Source organism: Nanorana parkeri, unplaced genomic scaffold (genome assembly GCF_000935625.1).
Source record: "Nanorana parkeri isolate BGI_ZX_2015 unplaced genomic scaffold, ASM93562v1 scaffold1397, whole genome shotgun sequence".
Taxonomy (NCBI): Eukaryota; Metazoa; Chordata; class Amphibia; order Anura; family Dicroglossidae; genus Nanorana; species Nanorana parkeri.
The window spans coordinates 180,459-205,419 of NW_017307665.1; the positions used below are offsets into that span (position 1 = coordinate 180,459).

Consider the following 24,961-nt stretch of genomic DNA (forward strand, 5'->3'; position numbering starts at 1 on the left):
GCGTGCCCTGAGAGGGAAAGAAGGGAGCGTGGACGTAGGAGACGTGAGGGAAAGGAGGGAGCACGTACGTAGGGGACGTGGGAAGTGGCGACGTGCTGAGGCGCCGCCGCGTTACAACGTCCGGTGATGGCGGCCGTGTGTAGGCTCCCATGAGGCGGGGAAACGGGGCACCGAATCGCGGTGGGGGGAAACAAAAAACGTCCGAAGCCATGGCGGGCGTTTTTGACATAGACCTGGACCAGCCAGAAGACTCCATTTCAGATGATGAGTTGGAGGACGGGGTGAGTAGGAGCCTGTGGAAAGGGAGACAGGCCTTGAGTTGCAGGCCCTGGGGTCTAAGAAGTAACCCAGGTTCCTGGCAAAAGAGTTAGTGCGCTATGCTTCTTAACCCAGGGGCTACCTGTGGGTGAATGTGGTCCCCTATTCATATGTTGCATAAGTTTAGTATCACTTGCAAAAGAGTTCAGCTGGCCATTCATTATACACTTAGATTGTACAATCTACCTTATCTGAGTAATACGAGGACAAACCTAAACAATGCATTTAATTAATATCAATTCAGGGAGGCCCTTGCACTACGTAGGTGATGGTAGATCCAAAGGAGGTTGTGTATTGTATGGTCAGCATTACTGTGAAAGGGGCTGTTACAGGAATGTTGACAGTTATGCTGGTCAGCAGGGAAGATTCTTGGCTTCTTTCTGGGCCCGTTCTCTCAGTATCAAGCTTGGAAGTGCAGGAAGCCAATCAGAATGAGTATATTGTATGATTGCCGGAAGCTAGCATGTGATTGCTGCTGTTATTGTTGCTGATCTTTGTGTTGTCTTCTGTACTGTTTATGGGTAGATCTGCATTGATTAGGACACTCGTAACCTAGAAGCATCGCTTTGTTTTGTGTGTGTTTAACTGGAATAAGCATGGACAGCAGTGTAGCTGTTGTGTTACTTTCACGTTGGTATTTAAGAGTAGAGTAACTATTTGTGCTTTGTTAACCACTTGCTGACCAGGTGTTTTCATCCCCTTCCTGGCCAGGTCATTTTTCAGTATTCAATGCTGCAGTACTTTGACATTTATTCAGTCATGTAACGCTGTACTGAAATTGATTTTGGGGCGGACAGAGCTTTCTTTTGGTGGTGTTTAATCACCCCTGGGGTTATTTTTTACTTTATAATGGGGAAAAAAAACTACCGAAAATAAACAAAAAAACTGTTTTCCCTTCATTATGTTAACCAATTTTTTAGCAAAATATAAAAGACGGGGTCAGGTCGGTTAAATAGACACCAAATACTTCAAACCATAAAATTGCGCACACCAGCGAAATTGCAAAAAAACTACTATACCCAAAATTGGCCATAGGCGATGTCTTTGAAAGCTTTTACTGCTCATCAGTTTAGTGTTATCAGTGATTAATAGCCCTAGCATTATTGCTCACACTCTGACATTCGCGCTTATACGTAACATGTGCGGCGTAATGGGCGCAATCATCGTTTTCACACACAGGCGCACCTGACGCATGTTTGCACGTGTATGAGGGTGGCTTTAAAAAAAAAATGTGGGTTTTTTTTTTTACACTTAACTTTATCATAGAGGGCTAAATTACAGTGACGGGTCCTCTTTATGGAGACAGGGGTCTCTAAGACACCTAATGTCACCTAGGGACCCCCAAAGAAGCTTATAAAGCAGAGATCTGCCCTACCAGCTTCTCCCCAGCTTCTGTAGCCGGTGCGTGACAACTGAATGCGGAAGTGACGTAATAAACATCACTTTTGCACTCAACACTGGAGGGGAGATAGAGTACTGATCTCCCTCTGAGCTCTCTGCACAGAGCCACAGTGTTCTGCAGACGCCGGACCGCTTGTATGTAAACAGCCATTGCTGGCTGTTTCACATTTTGACCGTTTCCCGGCGGGCACAAAGGACTCTTTTAGATGCCCACTCGCATCTACAGGGCTCCCGCCCGGCCATTTTCCTACGTTCGGTGGAGGGAGGTGGTTAATAAAGCTAGGCTGCGATCTCATCTGATAATCTATAAGAGGGATTGGAGCTCCGTTTTGGAGTAAATGTCATGGTAGCTTTTTATAGTTGTCCGAAATTGTGGTGAGTGGTCTCAGCCCAAGTCTAACCACATTATAGCCCTTATGAAGCCAACCTCAGTCCTCCTCCTGCTTTATTTGCTAAAATGTAAATTCAGTTATTGTACTTAATGTTTTTTTTCTATTTTTGGATAGGGTAGGTGAGGGCTAAAACTGCAGTTAGTTGTTTTGTTTTTTTTGCCATCTGTGTTCATTAGAGTGCTTTCACTTCCTGTTTTGTAGACTCATCAGGAAGTGACAGGATATGTTTTCAGTGTGAGGGGAATTCACTCTTAGGCTCACCACACATTACAACCTGACCATTCAATCTCTGCACAATCACCATTAGACCCATTTCACAGAGGCTGATCAGAAGAAGATCCTATCACAGCAGTACGGAGTGGATATCACTGCTGTGACATACCTGTCTGATCTGTACAGTTTTTTCCCTCCATCGCAACTGCAATTATTGGACCCCATGTCAATCTAAAGGGAATCCGATGTAAATGGGCATATGTCTGCCCGTGTGAAAGGGGTCTTGGATCTACCAAAACTATGAAATACAAGTATCTTCCTAAACTATCTAATCAAGTTGTATCCAACCAGGTGGGCCCTTGCACTACATACTTGTTGGCAAATCTAATGCTGGGCACACACCTTACAACCATCGCAAGACTGTTGTCTTGCGATGGTTGCAAGGTAATTTTAAAAAACGTATGATATGCCTATCTTGGACAGGCAGATCGTACTTGCGATGATCGCAAAGCCCGCCCCGCTGAGGGGCGGGCTTCCGATGACCGCAATGCCACACCGGCCTGTCTGGCTTTTATCTTACGACCATACTACACACTGGCCGAAAATCGTACGATTCTCGGCGGGTTTTCGAGCATGTTCGTAAGATAAGTCATGCGACCTTACAGTAGTAGAGGCCGCTTGGCTTCCACACGCCTTACGATAATCGTACGATCGCGGGATTTCCCACGATTATCGCAAGGTGTGTGGGCACCTTAAAAGAGATTGTACAATCAGATTATTACGTGTGTGATGAGTTTTGCATAGTTGTCATGAGAACAAGTGTTCACAATGGGAGATTTCTCCTCTGTTCTATTCTGGTGGCAACTGATCATTTTGCATTTACCAGGGGTGTGCGCCAGAGACATGCAGTCCTGGGTGCTGGGCATGTGGGCTTTACATTCAGCCCTGCCGCGGGCTTGTAGCAGCCTGCATGTACTAGCCCCGGCGACCCAGGTACATAAGCCAGAGTACTTCTCTACTTAAATGTAATGGGATCATGCGATCCTCTTTCTGCCAAGGTACTTTGAGCCAGTGGGTCAATACAACAGTCAGACAACTGTTTTCAGGAGGGGGCCAGCAGCGGCAGCCTCAAAACAAGTATAGAGGGAAAACATTTACCTGTTTAAAAAAAAATAGAGGGAAAAAAAAGCTGACACTTATTAAACAGCCTGCAAATTTCAAGATTGTGCCTGGAAAGTATTGAAAGCATACCTTCACTCCCCGAATGAACTTATATACTTTGTATATGGACAGGCAACAGCAGATTATATCAAGCTGGTGCACCTCTGCTTCTTGCTAAGAAGCGCTTCTCATTGATCAGTGTGGTCTGGTTACATTTGTGAGCATTATTCTAGATGTTAAAGAGTTATTAAACCCTCAGCGTGTTTTTGTAGATATCTACTGCGAGCAGTGGGTGGGTGGGGATTAGCCTTTAATGCCACTTTAAGTGTCTGGCCGCAGTAAACTGGCTGGGGGGGTCTTTGTCAGTGTCTTCACCTAAGGTATGACTAGCGTGGGGGGGAGCAGAGGGGACAGATTTTGTGTGGTAATTTCAGTTTGTAGTGTGGAAAGGAACTGGAATTGGCCTTAGAGTCTGTGATTCCATGTTTAGAGTGATAAAATCAGTGTGGAAGCCAGGCGATTAGGATTTTAGAAGGAACAGTAGTGGCTTGCCCATTTCCCTCAATGCAGGTTTTCTTTTAGTCTTTCAAATTTTGGCAGATTTCATATATTTCCTCCTGTCCTCATCAAAGGCTATTTCTGTGTATGGCTTATATTAAAAGTTGAAGTTACAAGTCTCTTATTAGCCATTTTGCTTGTGTTAGCCATTGTAATCAAATGAATGGAGGTTTATTTTGTTTTATTATTGTAGAATGTATTTTAATAGTTTTCCTTATTTTTTCATCAGAACACCATAAGTGAATTTATGGACCATGGAAACATATCATATGAACTGTAAGTTTTTACATGTATTTGCTTTAAAAGCAGTGTATTTGATTTGTGGGTGTTTGAGAAAATTGTGTTTTGCAGAGCCTGCCTCAAGTTGAAGCTGTGGATATTTTTGTCCTGTCTTTGCTGGTCATATCTGTAACATCATATTTTGAATCACTTCTACTGTTTTAACCCTTTTGCTGCATTTTTCGCTCGAATGCGTGGCAACACTTTGCCAGTGTTGCGTTCCACTGCAAACGCAAAAAACAGAGCAAGCCCCGTTTGCAGGGGAATGGAACGCTGGCAAAGTCTTGTCATGCGTTCGATCGTACGGGGAGGGGCATTGAAGTGGTGCCGTTTTGAATTCAAATTCAATGCACCGCCACGCCCCCTCCCGCCCTAAAACGCAGGGAGAAGTTTATTTGCGATCGCGGTGCGTTCCAGCAGCTACCGCTCTGGGACGCACACGCTTTCGGTGTGGACAAGGCCTAAATCTTAGCGTTTTGGGGAATGTTTCTAATGCTAATGTTTGCTACATGTTTCATGATGTGTTTCTCAACATACCAGGTCAGATTGGTTTATATCTTTATGTCCAAGACTTTTTCAACCTTGTTCTTCATTCTGCTCACTTTTTCCCCCCTTTTTTAGTGGTATGGAACATTGTGAGAAATTTGAGATCTCAGAAACCAGTGTGAATAGAGGGCCAGAAAAGATCAGACCAGAATGTTTCGAACTACTTCGAGTGCTGGGCAAAGGTGGATATGGCAAGGTAAGTAAAGAAACAAAACACTGGATTTGTATACTCACTGTTAAATGTTTTTCTTGGCATTCATTAATGGACATAGGGCTGCCCTTCGAGTTTTATGATCCTTGCTCTTGGTACTGCTTTATTACAAAACTAGCCTTGTTGGGACTGGGAGGGGTTAAACCAGACTGGTCACTATTTTATTTTGCATGTGTCCAAATGCTCCATTAGGTGTAAGTACAACCTAATTGTGTTCCTTAATGAATTTCAAGAAAATAGTTTTACGGCGAGTACACAAATGCAATTTGTAAGGCCACTTAGATGGCAACAATGTGGATTAAAAAGAAAAACAAAAAACACTGCTGCTGTAGCCAAATCCTAAGCTGTTCTGACAGGCAAAGCTCTAGCACTTACTGGCAGTGGGAAAGGTTTCACGAGTTTTGCCTTCTACACACTACTATTGGCTGTACATAAGCCCATCCTAGTGATAGTTCATAGGGAATGTGTGGGAGACAGGATGGAGTAGCAAGCTTTAACACTACTAGATCATTGCTGATCATAAAACGTTTAATTTAGTTTTCTTTCTCATTCCCTGAGGAACACAGAATGCAGAGACAGTTGGGACATGCAAAAGCAGTCCAACAAGAGGGGTGGACAACACAGAAAGCAAACTGCTAATAGGTCCACTATAAAGGGAAAGCTGAAAGAGCTGCCTAAACCTTTTTTCCAAAGCTGGCATCAGGTTAGGCCTGTCATGCACCTGGTAAAACATGGTTAGCGTGTGAACAGAAGACCAGATGACTACTTTCAAACCTGGGAAAAAGTTGCCTGGTGTTGAAGAGCCCCCAAAAAACAAAACTCTGAGCCACCCAGCTAGAGGTAGACATACGCAGCTCAAACTACATCCAGTGGAAGCCATGGCTGCAAGGTAGACATGTACAGCTCAAACTACAGCTAGACAAGGGAAATCTCCTTCTGGACAGACGTACAATGTCTTTGGTTGAGGTAAAGGCTTAAACAGCTGTGGAAGGGAAGGAGGCTCTAGGCCTTTATACCAGCGTGTCATGGTGTAAGACCAGCAAGGGTTTTTTTTATTGCAGGACAAAGACACCGGTTTAGACACATGGCTCACAGAGGTAACGGTGACAAGGAAAGTAACCTTATGAGCAAATGTGGAAAAAATGACTAGTGTCGGTTTGCCCCTTAATGCTACTTGGCGCCAACGCTTGTTTATGACTTGACTGCAAACATGTCAGGATTCTTCCCACAAAACATTTTCTGGGATGAAAGTTTTTCCTTGCACTAAGCAAAATGTCTTCCATGCACAATGGTCTTGTTGACTTCCTAGCATTAAGCATCATAACAAACAATTACTGATTCTGAAATTCCCCTGTCACTCAAGACCTGAGCTCCAACAGCCATGCTGTTAAAATCAGCGACCTTGAAGCAGCATAGTAAACCGGTACTTTGGGACATGAGATTTGGGCGATCTGGAAGAGCCTATGGGGTGTCTACCAGCAGTTTGTTCAGGTCGGATTACCGCATCTGTCTAAGCCAGTCTGAAGCTATTAGGATCACTGGAATGCCCTCTTTCCCCAGTCATCTTCCAGGACAGCCATCGAGATATAGGCTCCGCCTGCCTGCAACAGGAAACACATCAACCACATTAAATAAATAGACTCCTCCTTCCATCCCAAGTCAGTTTTTTTGTGTTTCCGCCGGCTACACAGGGACATCGTAATGTTTGTTATTTTTAGGGCTCATGTTTGTTTGCCTTTGGGCTGAGCCTTACCCTGCTAAGAGCATCTACTGCTTTTGGCCAAAGCATTTATGCACCTGGAGGCCAGAAGTCCACTTCTGACACCCCCCGATCTGTGACACAGGTTCTAGAACAGCTCTGGTTGTAGGGCACTTTTCCCTGTATCCAAACACTGCAAGCTGACAGTTTGCCTGCCAATTGTCCATACCTATTGGACCAATTGTACCAGTTTACAATATACCAATTGTAAACTGTGGAAAAAAACACAAACAGGGGACGCCTTTCCTGGTGCAGACAAATTTATTAAGATCAGGATCAAACGTAGATAAAAAACATACTCACAAAATTCAGCATGATAATGATATAAAAAGTAAGTCCATGGACCCAACAGAAAGTCTATGGAAGCTGCACAATCGTGTCTCAATTGTAAACTGTGGGAAAAGCTAGAGCTTCAAGTTCTGCCCGGGACAGAATCCTTTCTACTTGTGTTGCCATGACAAATGTATTGGTTCCTCCCTGATAGTGGATGTAGTTCATTGCCGTAGCATTGTCTGACTGGGTCATAATCGAATAACCCCCTATTCGGGACATTAAGCAATTTTAGGGACAGCAAAATTGCCTAAAGCTCCAGAATGTTGTTCAGGAGAGGGGATTCCTTGGTGTCCAAGTCCCCTGCACCGACAAGATATCTAGGTCTCTTCCCCAGCCTTTTGGGCTGGTATCTGTTATGATCTTCCATGAGATTACAACTCCGGGGTTTGATTCCTGAGCTGCCAGGCCAGAGACAACCTGGTTCTTGGTTACGGGTGAATTGGTTTGTCCAGAGATTGAGCCCGTCTCATGACAGGATGTTGTTTTAGGGCGCTGGATTGAAACTGGACAGACAAGACTGCCTCAATGGTGGCTACTATAAGCCCTAGGACTCGCATACAGAAACAAACACTTGGTCAATTTCTGCACTGAATAGTCAGAGTCTGGGAACAGAGAGAATAAAGCTTTTCTTGCAGGGAAAATATGCTTAGAGACTGTAGGCAGGTCAGGTAATGATTCTGCAGGGGATGGTGTTTAGGTACACTCATGGCTTCTACAGTTATAGTCGGCAATCAAAATTACAATGCTTTACCCATAGAACTTCACCTAACTGCTCCCTCACCGACACATAATCGCCATTTCATTGCAATATATGACCATGAGTTTGCATGTCTGTTCTCCTGCTGTGGCTGTTATAATGGAAGGACCTCGCTCTGCCAGATTTTTCTTGTTATAGTGAATGCTTCAGGAAGTGTGACACTCTCCCAGCAGGAGAAGGCGAATTGACTTTTACAGTAAATCTCATATATTGATAAAATATTCCTGTGGTAAACTTGCTGATGGGGTAGTTGCTTTAGGGAGCTGAAAAATCATTTTTGATCATAAAAATCTTAGCACAAGTGATGAAAATACAGCATACTTTTTTGAACAATCAGATATGTGATATAACTTGTTGTCCTTGTTATCATTTCTGAACTTGTTCTTTTTGTACACAGGTTTTTCAAGTAAGAAAAGTATTAGGTGTTCATCCTGGAAAAATATTTGCCATGAAAGTACTAAAAAAGGTAAAACATTGGTTTACTACAGCTTTTCAATTTTTTCAATGTACTCCAGAAATCCAAAAATGCACCATAAGATTCAAATTCAATGTAATATATAGAGCTGCAGCTAACGATTATTTTCAAAATCGATTAGTTAGTCGATTATTATATACTGTGAGTGGGGCTGAGCTCTGGGATGGGAAGCGATCCCGACAAGATTGTCGGGATCCTCCTCTCCCATTGAGTGACAGCAGCTTGTAGGAGCTGCTGGTAGTTCATGAGAAACTGTGCAGGTGCAGCAGCTCAGGGCACACCCTATCAAAGTTTGTGTCATGCCACAGGTCCACGAACACTTGCACATCCATCCTGCAATTTGTGGCCCCGCCCCGCCCCTACTCCTCCTCTCTACACTGCTGTCTCCAGAAAAGACAGTCAGTCCAGCTCCGTCATCTCCCCCCTCCACTCTGTTGTTTTTATCTCTGCTTCTCCCTGTGTATGTCTCAAGACAACAGCGCGGAGAGGGCGAGGACGGAGCTGTTAGCCTTTTGAAGTTATGTGCGATGGTGTTCATATGTACACAATATACATGTTCTTAGGGCTGAAACAACTAATCAATGTAATCCAATATGAGAATCGTTGTCAACTATTCTAATATCAATTAGTTCAATCCGCTGCCACTCTGCTCACCTGTTCTCTTCCCCGCTGGTGCCAGCTGCAGCAATCTGTGTCCCTTTTAATCCCCGCCTGTGTTGGCAGATTGCTGCGCGGTCAGAAGTCGCCAAAGTGTGAAGCGACCGCGCTGTGGGTGCCATTATTTTCTAATGGCACCCCGTGCTTCCAAAAACAGCCGCGCGTTGTGTATCGCAAAAAAAAGTTACTTGGCTTTTTTTGCGATTGCCGCACGGATGTCACCCCATTGAAATCAATGGGGCCTTGCGGCAATTGTTGCCTGCATTGTGTAGGACCGCAGGAAGCGCGTCCCGGGTGTAGTGCAGGTGTGAACCTAGCCAGATCAGTGACTCGCTTCAGGCTAAGTGTGCAAGATTAGAATTACTAATAATGAGATGGCAGCCTGTACCTTTTTAAATTTAAATCATTGGCAGCTGCCATGTTTCTCTACTGATTCACTTTGAGGGAAACCAGAACTACAAAACAAAGTCCGTGTTTCACAAATCTGCCTTGCCAACAGTAAATGACACTGACTGAATCAAACGTGCCTTTTCCCACACAGCATGCATGCTGTTGGTGATTTCTGCATTGCTGCTGGTGTAAACAGTTCATTGTTTTATCTACAACTTGCTGACATGTTGATGGCCAATTACCACAGGCTACCTGTCACGCTTTATGAGCAAGCTTGAGGCATAGTGCACCCACATATCTGCATCACATAGGCACAGCCAGTGCTAGTAATAGGAGTGGCAGCAGACTCTATACACAGCACACAGACCAGTGCTGCTGCAGTCACAAAGTCCTTATTTACTGTTAGTAAAGGCAGCTGATAACTTTGTGTTTACAGAGTCGCCAATAAAGTGGGCTATTGTCCAGGACATATATCTGTCTCCTGCCAACGTAGATTGCCTCAGGTTCACTGGATCCTGGCCTATTAGACCATTAAACTCTTAGATTCGATAGTTTGGGGCAGGATTTCTTCTACTTTGATGATCAGCTGTTTAAGTAAATGTAAATCATAACTGTAGTGCAGTTATTTAAAAAAAAAAATCCTGTTTTCTTTTTTTCATCCGTTGTTGCAGCTCTTCTGCACTCTTTTTGCAGTCACATTTGTAATGGCAGCATGATATTGCTCAAGGCAGCATTCTTGGTGGTGACATTGGGTCATGCCTGTGCAATGTATGTTGCAACTAAAGTCCACTGGGTGGGCTCTTGTCCTAATGTGCAGTATATTTGCTCATTATGGCACACTTATCTCCTAGTGTGCCCTCCTCCAGCAAGAACAAGTCCTGGCTTGCAGTTGCTGCTCTGTCTCCCATCAATGCCATTTCCTCTGCCTCTTCAGGGTCTGGCCTCACTCCTCCTTGGATGATGGGTTGATGGAGTCACTTCACCTCTAACACCTGACTCCATTCTCGGCATGTTTCAGATGCCTAGAATGAGCTAGGTCCGCATTTATGTTATGTCTCTTCTGCCAAAAAACTCTTAGCAATTTTTGATTGTGTAACAGTTTCTACTTTAAAGCTTATGAGATTTTAATAGCCAGGGTTACAGCTACTTTAACATGTGAAATGGCAAAATGAGGGCTAAGCCCCTGTAGCATTTAGATAATGTATGTGTCCCAGTATAGATGGAAGGTTTCAACAGTTTGGATTGATCATTTTTTTTTTTTTCCAGGCTATGATCGTAAGAAATGCAAAAGACACAGCGCACACAAAAGCTGAGCGGAATATCTTGGAAGAAGTAAAGCATCCTTTCATTGTGGACTTGATCTATGCCTTTCAAACTGGTGGAAAACTCTACCTCATTCTGGAGTATCTTAGTGGTCAGTTTTCCAAATAGTCCAGCTCACAGATTACTGTTTTTATTTTGTACATTCACGATTCCTGTGTATTCCATTGTTTATCCATATTCACCATGATAGTTTGTTCACACTTACAGGTTATGCTGAATATTATTTTAATTTTTTTTTTTTTTTTAACTTAGGTGGGGAGCTATTCATGCAGCTGGAAAGAGAAGGAATATTTATGGAAGATACAGCTTGGTGAGTAAAGTACAATGGATTTTACATTGTGTATTTAATGCAAGTTTCTAGAATAATTCCGCTTAGCAGATAAATAGGCTAAGAGTATGGGTATAAAGACTGAAAGTTGTAGTATGAGGGTGAGAAAAAGGCTGTTTGGGTTATAAAGAGTAACTCCAGGAATTAAGAGAATTGACCCTTGTGGTGTGGCTACCCCAGCATTGCAAGGTATTAACTGCTCATTTTGCTCTACGGGGTGGATTAAAGAAGATATACCTAACTGATCTTGATCCCGCTTGGCTGCTAGACTGGTCCCCGCAGTCTCTTCGCCCCTATGTTCCGGCAATCTTGGCCCAGCTGAAGATATCGCGTCTAATGCAGATCCATTCACCTTCATTAGACATGGGGATGCCGTGGGACATGTCACAGCTGGAGAGAGGGGTGATCGTTTACTGCCGCAGCACCGAGGATCCAGTGAGTATATCTTCTGCACTTCGTCCCCTAGATCAAAACGAGCAGGTAACCCTTGCAGAGCGCGGGTAGCCCTACTGCAAGGGTTAATTTAATAGCTGGAATTCCTCTTTAAAGAAACCAAAATCTAATCTTTACGGTCTAGATAAATGAATGTTATTGAAGCGTTGGTTTTACAGTCAAACATAATGTGGGGAACAAACCTGCATATAAATGCTGATCACTTGATGATGCACAATTTCACAAAACCTAATAAAATTGTTTGCTAATGTTCTGCATCCTTACTCTTAGTGATGGAAGCACTGCCGTTTAAAAAAAAAAAATCTGAGATTTAATTATGCCTTCAATTTTTTTTGCCTGGCTTGTGATTGCAGAATTCTTTAAAGTGTATCTAAACCCAAACAAAATCTTAATATATTTCAGCTTACCAGTCTTTGAGGAGGTTGCATTAGTTTTCTTTTTTTTCAGGCTTTGATGTCTTTTTATTTATACCTGGTAATCCGTTGAATAGTCTACAGAAGAAAGAACATTGAGGGAATTTATCAATTTGTTCGCATCATCAGCGCCATTTAAACTGTCGTATCCCTGATTTCTAGTGCATATAGCAACAGATGTATTATCCTAGCTAGTTTCATTCTCAAATGCCCTTATAAGGAGAATTGTCTCAGAGCTGTCCCGGTTTCTAAACTGCCGCGAGCTTGCAGGGAATCTCCTGGATGACAGCTGAATAGCCCTGAGGCACTCAGCTGACTTGAGGGTATGAAGTTAAGTTATCTTTGCAATAGCTTAAGAAGTGCTCAGGAGGACTCCCACCTCTGGTTAGTCCGTTGTAGCCCAGACCAAGGGGCTGACCGGGACCAGGAGACTCCATTCCTAGTGTCCCCTTCAGGCCAGAATTACGTCGGGCCGCAAGTGCTCGAAAAAAACATCACTTCCGTCCACCACATCATCCCCTTTGGTTGCATACTGCGTCCGCTCCCACAACGGAAGTTCCACGAGGGGATTCGATGGCGGCCTGCACCACCGTACTGCTCCTCACTTCAGCAATGCCAGCACAACGGAAGCTCCACGCGATTCGACCGAGATGGCGGCCTTTTGGCGGGACGGGAATGACTGCCTCTGATGGGTAAGGCAGTAAGAAAAAACCTATTGGTAGCCGCAGTAATAGGGGGGACTTCACTGAGTCCTTTACACCAGCAGCATGGTTGCCTTGCGTCTTTGCAGGAAACCTCATGCACAAAAAAAGAAAAAAAATCCTATGGGGGGGTGGACTGTCCTGGAAACCCCTGCCATGAGCACCTTAGGTTCACTGTCCCTGGCATGTAGTACTTCATGAAAGGGAGGCCCCTGCCCACTAGCACAAAGGCCTAGCTGAAAACAACAAATGTTATGATGTCTTGCTTGGCCAGAGGAAACACAAAAAAAAACTCATGCTCTGTACTTGCTGAAAATGTGTTTTAACCTGAAAAAAAAAACTAATGCAGTCCTCATCTAAGGATTGGTAAACCTAATATATTACATTTTGTTCTTGGCTCTAGTTGTCTTTTCAGGAGATAGGCTTTCATACCTAGGTAGGATATGGATACCATCAATTTATATGCAGGTTCCTTATTCACTGACATTGTAAAACCCTATCTGACTAACTGCACCATTTTAGTGAATCTCCAGTTGGGCTTAGATTTAGTTACTTGCACTTCCTTACCTATTTTCAGTAAATTGTCTAAATAACACATTTAATAGATGGCTGAATGTTTGTTTATTTTTGAGAAACCAACAGAAGCGATAATTAAAATTCACATAAAGAACTGGATGTTTTTAAGTTTAGATGTGTACAACTAATATTGTAGTTTACCCGATTTTATTTGTCGTTGACTTAACCAGAACACTAAGGGCTTGTTCACACCAAATGCAGAGCGTTTCTGCACACGCAGTGCAGTGAGTTGTGCCGCGTTTTTGATGCATTCCGGGCCGTTTTTGGTTAAAAAAAAAATGTTGTTCATATTCAGTGCGTTCCAGGCATTTTCATGCGTTTTTTTGCATTTGCATATTTTCCAGAGCATGTAAAATAGGGCTTGCTGCAGTTTTTTCACCTGCTCTGGAACTGCATACTGCGATGTGAACTGGAGCAAAAATACCATTGGAATACATTGGACGCAGTTTTGATCCAGTCTGCAACTGCTCTGCTCTGCTCCTGGAACGCGCTTGGTGTGAACAACCCCTAAAACACTTTTTATTTTTTTTAACGTGTGATTATCCTGGACTTTTACCCACCTCCCCTTTTTATATTAATGATTCATATTTATTTTCAGCTTTTACTTGGCTGAGATCTCAATGGCTTTGGGACATTTGCATCAAAAAGGAATAATATATCGTGATCTGAAACCGGAGAACATCATGCTAAATCATCAAGGTGGAAACACAGTAATCTGCACATGTTAATGCAACTATAACATACCATGTTTGCCATATCTTGATTAAATTAGAATAGCATTGTTAGGCACATTGGTGTTGGCACCAAAGCACATACAGGTGAAACTCGAATAATTAGAATATCGTGGAAAAGTAATTGCAGTAAGTGCTGCAAAAAGGGGCCCAAACCAAGTACTGAGTACATATGCATGCTTGTACTTTTCAGAGGTCCGATATTGTTCTATGTACAATCCTTGTTTTATTGATTGCATGTAATAATCTACTTTTTTGAGGTTGTGGATTTGGGGTTCTTGGGGTTTTCATGAGCTGTAAGCCATAATCATCACAATTATGACAAATCACGGCTTGAATTATCTTGCTTTGCATGTAATGAGTCTATCTCATATATTAGTTTCACCTTTTAAGTTGCATTAGTGAAATAAATAAACTTTGCACGATATTCTAATCGAGTTTCATCTGTATCTATGGGAGCTTATCTAGTAAAAAGGTTTTATGGTGGTTGGATGATTCTGTGTCTGTCTGAAAGTCCTAGCCCTAGCCTTTTCCAAGTTAGGAGCCCTTATATTCAGTGCTGTTGAAAGAAAAGTCTAATTCTTGCTACACTGCTGATTGAGCTGCTTTCTACATAGCAGCTATCCAGATCAGTATTTCCTCAGCCTAGCTTTGGGAACTGGGCCCTGAGCCTAGTTACATTGCTGCCACTTGGCCACAGCATGTTTCTACATAGACACAGAAGGGACAGTCCCACTAATATGCATGACACAAGTTCATACCCCTCTAATGGTTATATGAACGTCTACTTGGCAATCTCTCAGGGAACTGATGCCAATGATCTGGTGTCAGGGGCCTCTACTGCAGTAACTCAAGACTGTGGCCATATTTGCCAGATTCATAGCAGATACTGACTGCAGAGGCTCTAAGCATTCTCCAGTGCCACCATGTGCAGAATGTAGCTCTGACCTTCTAGAGACCTTAGAACAAGCTGGACCACCAGTTTTTGTGACCATCTCTGACCAAGATACAGAGTCCAAACAGTATCTCTGAAGAGATTGTTCTAGGCACCACAGTCTCTTGACGTCACCTTTTGAGGTACCTTCAGGGACTTCAAATACCCTGAAGGTTCCCTCCTGAGGTTGTGTTAACTATTCTCCATCAAAGGGAATTTTGTAAATGGCAGTGCAATTTACAATTGATCTGCCATTGCCTCCCATTGACAGAAAAAGCAACTTGGCAGGAAGAGAGCATGCTCTCCCTTCAGGGTTCTACTGATTAGCAGTGAGAATCTGGGGCTTTATGCCTTTAGCTGGGATGGTTTCCTACAAGTATCTAAACTACTGTCCAGCATGGGTCTGTAATTTATGTGAAGAGCACACGGATACATAAAGCACACACTGGTTACGGGTGGTGGGACACCAATATCCCTTCAAAAGAGCAATTTGACTTGCCTACCCTTTGAGGGACATCGACTCTTTGGATCTACTCTGGATACTACATTTTTGTATCCCATGGAAGACTAGAGAGTGCTCTTCCCTCAACACTCCAGGGAGAGGTCTGCCAATCCTCACACTTCACCAGCTTCCCCTTTTGTGGCAGGTGCCCCTCCAGAGCCTTACTGATGGCCCACGAAAGTCAGGCTAAAAGTCAGAAACTGGCCAAGTTTACTGACAAAGCTTTTGTCTAAAGTCGAGCCCCCATTTCTATAAGTTGGGGGATGCTGGTTAATCCTGGGTTCATGGAAAGCATTGGATATTTTGGTGCAGAAAGAGTCCCCTTGGATACTTGAGCTAATTCCTTGCCCCAAGTACTCTCTCACGTTGTGCCTAATGCGCTACCACACTGATTGCTGCATCAACCCCTGTTCCCCCAGGATTCCTCTAACCCAGGGGCGCCCACTATTTTTCGTCTGGAGATCTACTTTTCAAATGACTAACCCCTAGACCCCTTGGTCCAGACCCTGTGTCAGCTAGAGTTCTTGAGCTGGGCACCATCCTGGCCCCCCACTCAAGAAGGACCTTCGGTCTTGCTAGGTCATCTGGGACCAGCCTTGACTGTCCTCACTATGTCAAGGATCTAAATAATCAGTGTTGAGCATTTGAACCTGATACTTTTCAGAGCTTGAATTTTTACATTAGGCTTGGTGTCCTTTCATACCATTTCCTTTTTTCAATTTTCTAACTTACCTTAGTGAAGAGGGTAAGCTTCAGGGATCCTAGTGGACAACATCTTCCTAAAGGGTTTAGAAGTGTTTTGATCTCTTTTTTGGGGGGGCGGGGGGTTGAGTGTTCAGTTTCTGAAAATGAATTAAAACATTAAATTGACTTATGAATAAAACAAATATGCATTCATGTTCAACTTTAATACATTTTTACATAAGTTTTAACTAAGCAATGGGAAAATAGCAGCTGGTGTGTTTTTTTTTTTTTTTTTTCCTTCATGGGAGCAGTTACTTTCTCTGTTCAGTTATTAAAGGAGAATAGCGGCTTTAGTCAACTCTGCCGATAAGCAGGGGACAAGCTGTGGACACCGCTCGGCAGCATGTGCAGAGAAGGTGGAAACAGAGGAGGGAGGCAGGTGGAACACACATACAAAGGAGTGGATGTGGAGGCAGGGATTGAGCTGCAGGGACAGAGCCAATACGCACGCCCCCATATAATCATGAACGCGCAGAGGCTGAAAAAAAAGAGCTGTCGATCACAGGGAGGAGAGACCAGTGAGGAGGATCCTGACAATATTGCCGGGATCTCGCCTCACTGCAGTGCTTAGCCCTGCCCAGCATCTAATATCACAAATAAAAGGCTTAGAGTGTGTTTAAGATTATAGGAGTAAATTACAATATATACTCCTTTATCCTAAGCAATACAAAGGTGCAGAAAAACTTGGACCCCATAGTCCTCTAAGTTGCATGTAGCGTTTGTTCACTTGTCATTTTTTTTTTTTTCTTCCTAGGACATGTGAAGCTAACAGACTTCGGCCTTTGTAAGGAATCCATTCATGATGGCACAGTAACTCATACATTTTGTGGAACAATAGAATACATGTGAGTTCAGCTTTGGGTTTTTCCATATTGTTGCATTTCATAAATAGTTAATGTTTGAAAACTACTTTGGAACAAGGGTACATATAAACCATCTACAACAGTAAGTGATTAAAAGGGAAATGCCTTAAAGTTGACATCCAGCAAAATATTTTTTCTCAATTTTGAATAGCGTACAGAAGGTTATGAACCCTTGTTCTGTTTTTACTGCTGGTATTTCCACCAAAACTTTAAAAAAAAATGTTTTTGCTGGCATAAACCTCAAGTGCAGTGTGCACATTGTGTAAGAATATATTTGTGCCCTCTATATGTTAATCTGCATAAAAAGGAACCTGGTGGTAGTATGAAAGCTACTATTGCTGACTTTGCTTTAAGGATGTGTGCTCCCAGGACTGTCATTATTATCCTTCTCCACTGCTAGCAAGTTACCAAACCGAAACAGGTATGCGTCTCTCTCTTCACTGCTCAGAAAGTCATTGAAAAAAAGAATACAGCCCGTGAAATATCAGGGCAGTAGAGGATGTTAGACATGGAACTTGCACATACAACTTAATGGAGAATTATGGGGTGAGTGAAGAACGCTCATCCCCATAATTCAAGGCAACCTGTGACAAAGAAGTTGTCACAGGTCGGCCCTGTTGATCGGGAAGTGAGCAAACACATACCGCTGATCACTGACTTCCCGATCATCTCTCTGCAGAGATTGGTGACTGTCAGTCACCGCTCTCCGATCCAATTTTTTTTTATGGCAGGTTGAACCCCTGTCGGGCTCACTTTGCTGCCCGTGTCGCATTGGGAAGATTCCGGTCTTGAAGACCGAACAAGATGTGGGAGAAAAATCTCTTCAAAATGCAGAAAAATCCCCTTTCAATCATATGTTACTACAGCAGATTCCCCTATTTAAGATTTTCTCTCTGTTCTGTTTCTAAGGGGGCTGACTTTTCCCAGTTGGAGCACAGATGGCAATACAAACCCGACAAGGGTTTCAGCACAAGAGAAACAAGGATTTTTTGGGGGGGGGGCAAAGTTACAGCATTGGCACTTTCTGGGGATCTGGGCTATATACCTTTTACCTTACAAGTAGGGGTCAATATATAATTTATTTTTTCACCCAAGGTTCACACATTTATCTGTGATTTAAGTGTAAAAATATGTAAATCCTGGGTGACATTTGTGTGAATAAATTATAAACTGGCTCCATGGTGTTTGCTATATGTAAAGTTTATTTTCTCATCCTTTTTTTGTTTTGTTTTTAGGGCTCCTGAAATTTTAATGAGAAGTGGTCATAATCGTGCAGTTGATTGGTGGAGTTTGGGAGCCCTGATGTATGACATGCTAACTGGAGCAGTAGGTTTCTTCTCCTGTTCAGAAATTGATATGCACTTTGCTTTTGTTCTGGTGGTTACACATTTTCCTTATCTAAATTTATCGAACGTTTTGCTCAGTAAACTTCCATTTGTTTTAATCTTCTGAACTTTTAATTCCCAAGGAATGTGCAGCTATTATTTCTTGTAACTAAACTTGAATATAGTTGTATGGTTGCACAGATTTATTTTTCAGCACAAAATGTTGTACAAAATGTGTTTTTTGGTATTCTTTTCTTTGCTTGTAACAAATGGCCTAATTGTCTCATTTCCGCAGCCACCCTTTACTGGTGAAAACAGAAAAAAAACTATTGACAAAATCCTAAAGTGTAAACTCAACTTGCCCCCCTACCTCACACAAGAAGCCAGGGATTTACTTAAAAAGGTATGTAGCCAAAGGCATGGAAAATATTTAGACTATCCTTTTCCTGAGTAACTATACCACCAATTTGGATTCTGGAGCTCCTTTCATTTCTACCTCTTCTCCCACTTCAGTTTCTGTTAAAATCTAGCCAGACCGCCCACCCCATTTACATTTTTTCCTTCAATCCCAATAGGAAGTGGAACCAACCCTGAACTACCCCACAAAAAAAAAAAATCTAGGAGTTGAGGAGAGATTAACATAACAGCAACAATGCTATGTGGGCAAATTACTAGATACAGAATGTCAATACAGTTCTATTCTCTTCTCCGCTGACCAGCTTATTTGGATTTCTTCTCACTTCCTGTGACTTTGGGACAGGAAGTGAAAGAAAATCTTTGCTATGGGACACAGATGGCAAAAAGAGGACAGGGGTTATAACTAGAGGTGCGCTGAAATTAAAATTTGAACCTGAAACCAAAAATAAGTCAGGCCGAAAACATTTATTTCTAACCCTTTTTTTTAAATTTATTTTAAACTTTTTAATATATATATATATCTATAGATATATCTATTGTTACTTCCGGGGGCTCTGGGGAAATATCAAGGCTTTAGACTCCTGATATTTCCCTTTTTAAATAGGAGATCGAGGACACAATCTCTTTCTCTGCAGCCTCCTCTATACTGAGTGTTCATTTATAACTTCTGGAAATAGTATGTTTACCATGTACACAATCATGAATTAATAGGAAGTGATGTAGAGCATTTCCTATTCATTCATTACTGGTACATAGTAACTCATACTATGTCCAGTTATTTACAAACACTCAACGATCAGCTGATCACTGACTGCTTGTACCCGCTCTCCATCCTTAATTTGTCAGATGAGGGTGAGGCGGCGGTGCTGGAAATGGAGTAAAGCTCGGTCTATCTTAACAGCTGACTTAAGCCCACCACCGGCTTGTGCTCCTGTGACAGCAGATGGCTGTCTCCGCCCCCGCACAGTCGCTCTCTATTCTGATTAGTCACAAGAGGCGGTGCGGGAGGAGAGCTCGGCTTCCTGTGACACTACCGATGACGCTGCTCTCCTCCCCCGCACTGCTCGGCCTCCTGACAGTTTCTCTCCTCGCTGGATGCTGCTCTGTGCCCCAGAGCAGCGCCCTGTAGGGAGGAGAGAATCTATGGATGCAAGCGCAAATTCGGCTGAAAGATGGCAAAAATGTTGCCAAGTGCCATTTTCGTCGGTGCATCCCTAGTTATAACACTCTCTTACTCTGTCCAACATCATAGAAAATTAATTTGACTTTAGTTCCACTTTTATGCAAAAGCAATAAAAAGGTATGTAGCCTCTTGGTTGTGCTACAGGTTTGTTCGGCAAGACTGTGTTGGAGAAGTGGTAACCCATAGCCAGTAGCCCTCTTTCTTATTAGTTGGGGTGAATTTTTATTACTCACTACTGTGTGCAGTGTTATTGAATAAGCCTTTTTAAACTAGCAATTGCTAAGCCAGCATTGATGTGTGTTCGTTCTTGTTCCTTTCCTCAGCTGCTAAAAAGAAATGCTGCCTCTCGCCTTGGAGCAGCAGCTGCAGATGCCGGTGATGTACAGGTACGTTTGTTTAATACTGTTTATAATTCCTAAATGGGACCATTGTCAAAAACTCTTTGCATAAGTTTGTCAGGTTTACCACTGGAATTTTTTAAATAGATACCAACATATAGACAATGTGTTATAGCATACAATGTGTTCATATTTGCTATGTGTTTTTCAGGCTCACCCTTTTTTTAGACACATCAGCTGGGACGATCTTTTAGCTCGTAAGGTGGAGCCTCCCTTTAAACCGCTTTTGGTGTGTATGAATATTTAATGTCTTTTCATTGCAGTTGTGGAAATTAGCTGTTTCTGTGAAGAAATGAGAAGGTTAAAGGGTAATGCTAATACAAAGAAAGTTGCCTCAGAAATGTTTCCAGTTTTCTAATTCTAGTTAATATAAAGTATGCAGGGATGCAAAACACCCTTACAAATAAATATATCCTCTTACATGTCATCAGCAGGAGTCTTTTATAGTATAACTTAATTTTTAAAAAATCCTTCCCTGCCCCTAACCTTAATTTCTCACTGAGCAATTGCACTCTGTTGCACTTTTTGTGTTGCATTTAGGAATAACAGGATTTTTGGTCTTATCTGTAGAATCCATTTCTTAGCAGCCAGAACCTTTGTAGCCAGCTCAACATGCCAGAAAGGTAAATTTTGGGCACATGCGCAGCAGGAATCTCCAGAGGGAGGCTTCACAGGTGCTGTGTAGCCTTTCAGACCAGCCAAAAACCAATAGAAAGGCACCAAATGTAATAAATAGAGGGGGAAAGGGACTCCTCTTTGCTGCTGGAATCCCAATCTTCACCTATGGGGGAAAGGGGCAGAAACTGGAGTAGGGACAGCCTTGACTTGCCACCTGAAGTGGTGTCTGACTCGGCAGCACTGTCACTTAAAGTTTTATGCCATATCCAGACATTGCCCTCCCAGTGGGTCCACATCCCTGAGGGGGTTTTCAGGGACAGGTCTGCACCATAATGGACCACAGAGCTGGACCTATACATGCTGCACTAAGTGCCAAAGAGAGTTCCCCACACAGGATCCAGTGCCTGAGCACAACACCGGTCAACCCCCCCACCATCCTCCTTCCGGTGGGGTTCGGCTACAGTCTGCCAAGGAGGAAACCGATCCTGTTAACTGCTGTTAGGTGCCATGGTGGCTGTAAGCATCTTAGGGAAACTTGCCAGAAGTGTCTTGAGCAGAAATGTGCAGAAAAAGGATGTGCCTCTCTGATTAGAGAGAAGGCAGCGATTTACCTAAGAGCACTAACAAAAAAAAACTGAGGCAGTCTGAGAAAGTGAGGGAGTTATACAGGACTGTCTTACAGCTTTGATTGATTTTCCTGTGTCCATTCACCTGAAGGTAGCTGCAGAACTCATCCATTAAAGAATTGACTTCCTGTGTCCTGTGATGTACAATCAAGGAACAATTGTCATCTCTGTACTCATTACGGTCTCGTCTACTATTTGTATGTTCCTTGTCAACGCATTTGAATTGAGCACACCTAATTGAGTCCTTTTAGTGGTTTCATATACAAGACTGTATCAGAGCTGTATGCGTGTGCCTTTTATATTTGCCTCAAGGTCAAGGCCAGCTTGTCACTGCAATATATGCACATTTCACCATGTTTTATCCTTGTAAATACCCTGCAAGCACAGAGAAACACCTGTTGATCTGCCAGTAAATCACTCTGCCCTTCATTTTTTTGGGGGGGCTGACAGCACCCAGCATTTTGTGAAACCATTGTTTTCAGCCCTACCCAGTTTCTTTTAACTAAATTCAACCACTTCAACTGTCTTCATTTCTAATACATGGGTACTGATTGACTTGTAGTCCAAGATAGCAGCTACGAGGGCTAAATAGACTCTTGGAATAACACAGGCAAGAGCGTACAGGACGGCTCTGAATTTTTTGCCAAGATCCACAGTTTTTGTTTTTTTGTATGTGTGCTTAAATAGATGAAAAAGCCTCCAATGTTATATTTAACAGACCAAACGAGAGCAAATAGGAAGAGTTCATTGTAAGGCTGGCCATACACCTATCAATTTTTTTGTTTTGTGTTTTTTTATTTTCAAGACGCGGGCTGAACGGAAAAAAATTGACGCAATTCCTCCAACATAAACAGCGTGTTGATCAAGGAACCGCCACTGTTTGCATTGTATTCTGATTGGCTGCTGTCTCTGATCGTACGAAGATTTTTCAGCCGGCTCTTTCGATCAGCTGATCGAGGAATTCCGGCTGAAAGGCAGCCGACAGCCTCATACACTGACCGAATTTTCGGCCGGTATAATAACGGCCCGTGTATGGGCACCTTTTTACGGTTTACATACTCTCTCGGCTTTAGAGGGCGATCATGTGGCCAAATGAAAGTATTCTGCGGTTCCTTTTTAGCTTTGTCTTTCATATAAAAAAAAAACGCGCAAAAAAACGACTTTTATCTTTTTAAAGCAATCTGAAGAAGACGTGAGCCAGTTTGATTCAAAGTTTACACGGCAGACTCCTGTAGACAGTCCAGATGATGCCACTCTCAGTGAAAGTGCCAATCAAGTATTTGTGGTAAGGAAACAGGCTTGAAAGCTTCTTGTTCAAATGTAAAGAGGCCATACTTCAATTTTTAGATATGTTGTAATCCTTAATTGTTATGTGTTGTTATGCATTGAACCTTTTTAGATGTTTTAAATGTGTCAATAAGCAAATGAAGATTATTTTAGTTGGTGAATATATTCAAATATGCTTAGCTGTAAATGATCATTTAACTCTGGTAGTACTTTTTGGGCTTTCTTGGATTTTCTTGCATTGGCATGTTGATTAACATCTTACATTAAAACATTTCCCTGTCTTCAGCACAATGGAAGTTTTAACAGGTTTGCTTAAAGGACAGGTTCACTTTTGCAATTTAAAAATCCTATATGGTTTTCCCATTCCCTAAACACTCTTCAGCGGCATGTTGGACCTGATTCCTATCTCCCAACCCTTCTCAGCCAGGCAATTTTCTTTAGGGATGAATGGGAGAGTTAAAGAAGAACTATGTTATTTTCACTCAAATTTCACTCATAGTTGGAGCCGACGTCACGCCAATGAAACTGTCCCACGTCTGCTCAATAGATCGGGAAGCTCATTAGCCCATAGTTCTCCTTTGAGACAAAGCTCCCATTTGGCTATACAAAACCTGTTCCTGTTGAAACTTTTATTTGTAAACATATTGTTTTCATATGTATTGATAGCTTAATCCTACTAGATGCAGTTTATGTTGCTGTAATGTTTAATCCTGATGGTTGCTCATCTCCAGGGTTTTACATACGTGGCTCCTTCTGTGCTGGAAAGTGTGAAAGAGAAGTTTTCTTTTGAACCAAAAGTTCGGTCTCCTCGTAGATTCATCGGAAGTCCCCGAACACCTGTCAGGTAATCCTACAAACACTCTGACAAGTTTTATAAATTATGTTCTCTTTATTTATGGCAGGGCTCAAAATTTCCACTCGCCCGCTCGCATTTGGCGAGTGGAAATAAAGAGAGGGCGAGTGGAAATTCAGTCAGGCACATGGCATATGTAGAAATGTTAGTATGCAGTAAATCTCTGGGGCATTTCTCATACATGGTGTATGTCATATGCCAATAAGGTATAAAGCATATCTAATCCCAAGAACACAAATGTAATATATTGTAGAATACTAGTTCTTAGATGTGGTGCCTGCATTAGATTTGTTTTCTGAATTATTTTTTTCCTTCAGTTTAACCTGGTATTCCTGTAAATAACACCCTTCCTATTCTAGGTTGACACTGACACATTGTACTGTATGTATGGAGGATCATCGTGGTTACCTTAGGGCAGAAAGTGTTAGGACTACAGGAGAGGTGTATTCCAGCAATAATACAGGCATCCTGCATAAAAAAATGAAGTTTTTTTTTTTGTCAATAGAGAGATGAGATTTTGACAAACAGTTGTATGCCTGTCTGTTTGCTCTTCCCATTGACTTACAGTCCATGGGTAGCTAGAAAACTGCAGTTTGTATTAAAGTTAGGAACCTTTGCAGAATGAAATGTGTAGGTGATAATTATGGTTTCTGCAACCGCCTTTCCCAACGTTTCATAAAATTTTGTAGACAGCCCCTACTTTTTTAGAGACAAACCTAGGAGAATATGTTTTGCTGGGAGTTTTTTTTTTCTTTTTAAGCATGCCATGTATGATAGTTTGACCTAAATATTATTTTTCTTGAAGCCCTGTGAAGTTCTCTCCTGGCGATTTCTGGGGAAGAGGAACAGCTGCTGGAGCAACAAACGCACAACAGCCATCTGATTTCCGAATGGAAACAAGTGGAGTGGAACAAATGGAAGTGACTGTAAGCGGAGAGGCTTCTGCCCCACTACCAATAAGACAATCCAATGCTGCACCATACAAAAAACAAACCTATCCCTTGATTCCTAAACGACCAGAACATCTACGCATGAATCTATGACAGTGCATTACTTCCTCATGCATTCAGACTTATACTGGTGATGATCCCAAGGAATATAAATTCTAGCTTACAAAAAGCAAGTGCATAGATTTTGGCTTCAAATCCCCATAAGAGGGACATAAATATGTGGTCTCGGTCACTGCATAAAGCAGACTGGACAAACTAACGAACAAACATACGTTTTGCTTTTGTT

General features: G+C 42.4%; 1 protein-coding gene across 2 annotated transcripts; it reads left to right on the forward strand.

Moving 5' to 3' along the window:
- On the forward strand, positions 1–24,961 carry RPS6KB1 (ribosomal protein S6 kinase B1). 2 transcript variants are annotated; one of them, XM_018569783.1, is made up of 15 exons: positions 1–281; positions 4,273–4,319; positions 4,944–5,064; positions 8,326–8,394; positions 10,717–10,864; positions 11,026–11,083; positions 13,843–13,943; positions 16,910–17,000; positions 18,254–18,344; positions 18,639–18,746; positions 20,267–20,329; positions 20,493–20,570; positions 22,763–22,870; positions 23,604–23,716; positions 24,531–24,961. In XM_018569783.1, exons 1-15 carry the CDS (start codon positions 150–152, stop codon positions 24,766–24,768), a joined length of 1,566 nt encoding a protein of 521 aa, XP_018425285.1. In that variant the 5' UTR covers positions 1–149; the 3' UTR covers positions 24,769–24,961. The 2 variants fall into 2 exon arrangements, with proteins under 2 accessions (XP_018425285.1, XP_018425286.1); XM_018569784.1 differs by lacking the exon at positions 8,326–8,394.

What these genes read in the sequence shown, in the direction of transcription:
- RPS6KB1 (XM_018569783.1), top strand. Translation starts at nt 150, where the DNA reads ATGAGGCGGGGAAACGGGGCACCGAATCGCGGTGGGGGGAAACAAAAA. An exon ending in CCATGAAAGTACTAAAAAAG is followed by an intron (nt 8,395 to 10,716) that starts GTAAAACATTGG and finishes TTTTTTTTCCAG; the next exon opens with GCTATGATCGTAAGAAATGC. An exon ending in CTCCCTTTAAACCGCTTTTG is followed by an intron (nt 20,571 to 22,762) that starts GTGTGTATGAAT and finishes ATCTTTTTAAAG; the next exon opens with CAATCTGAAGAAGACGTGAG.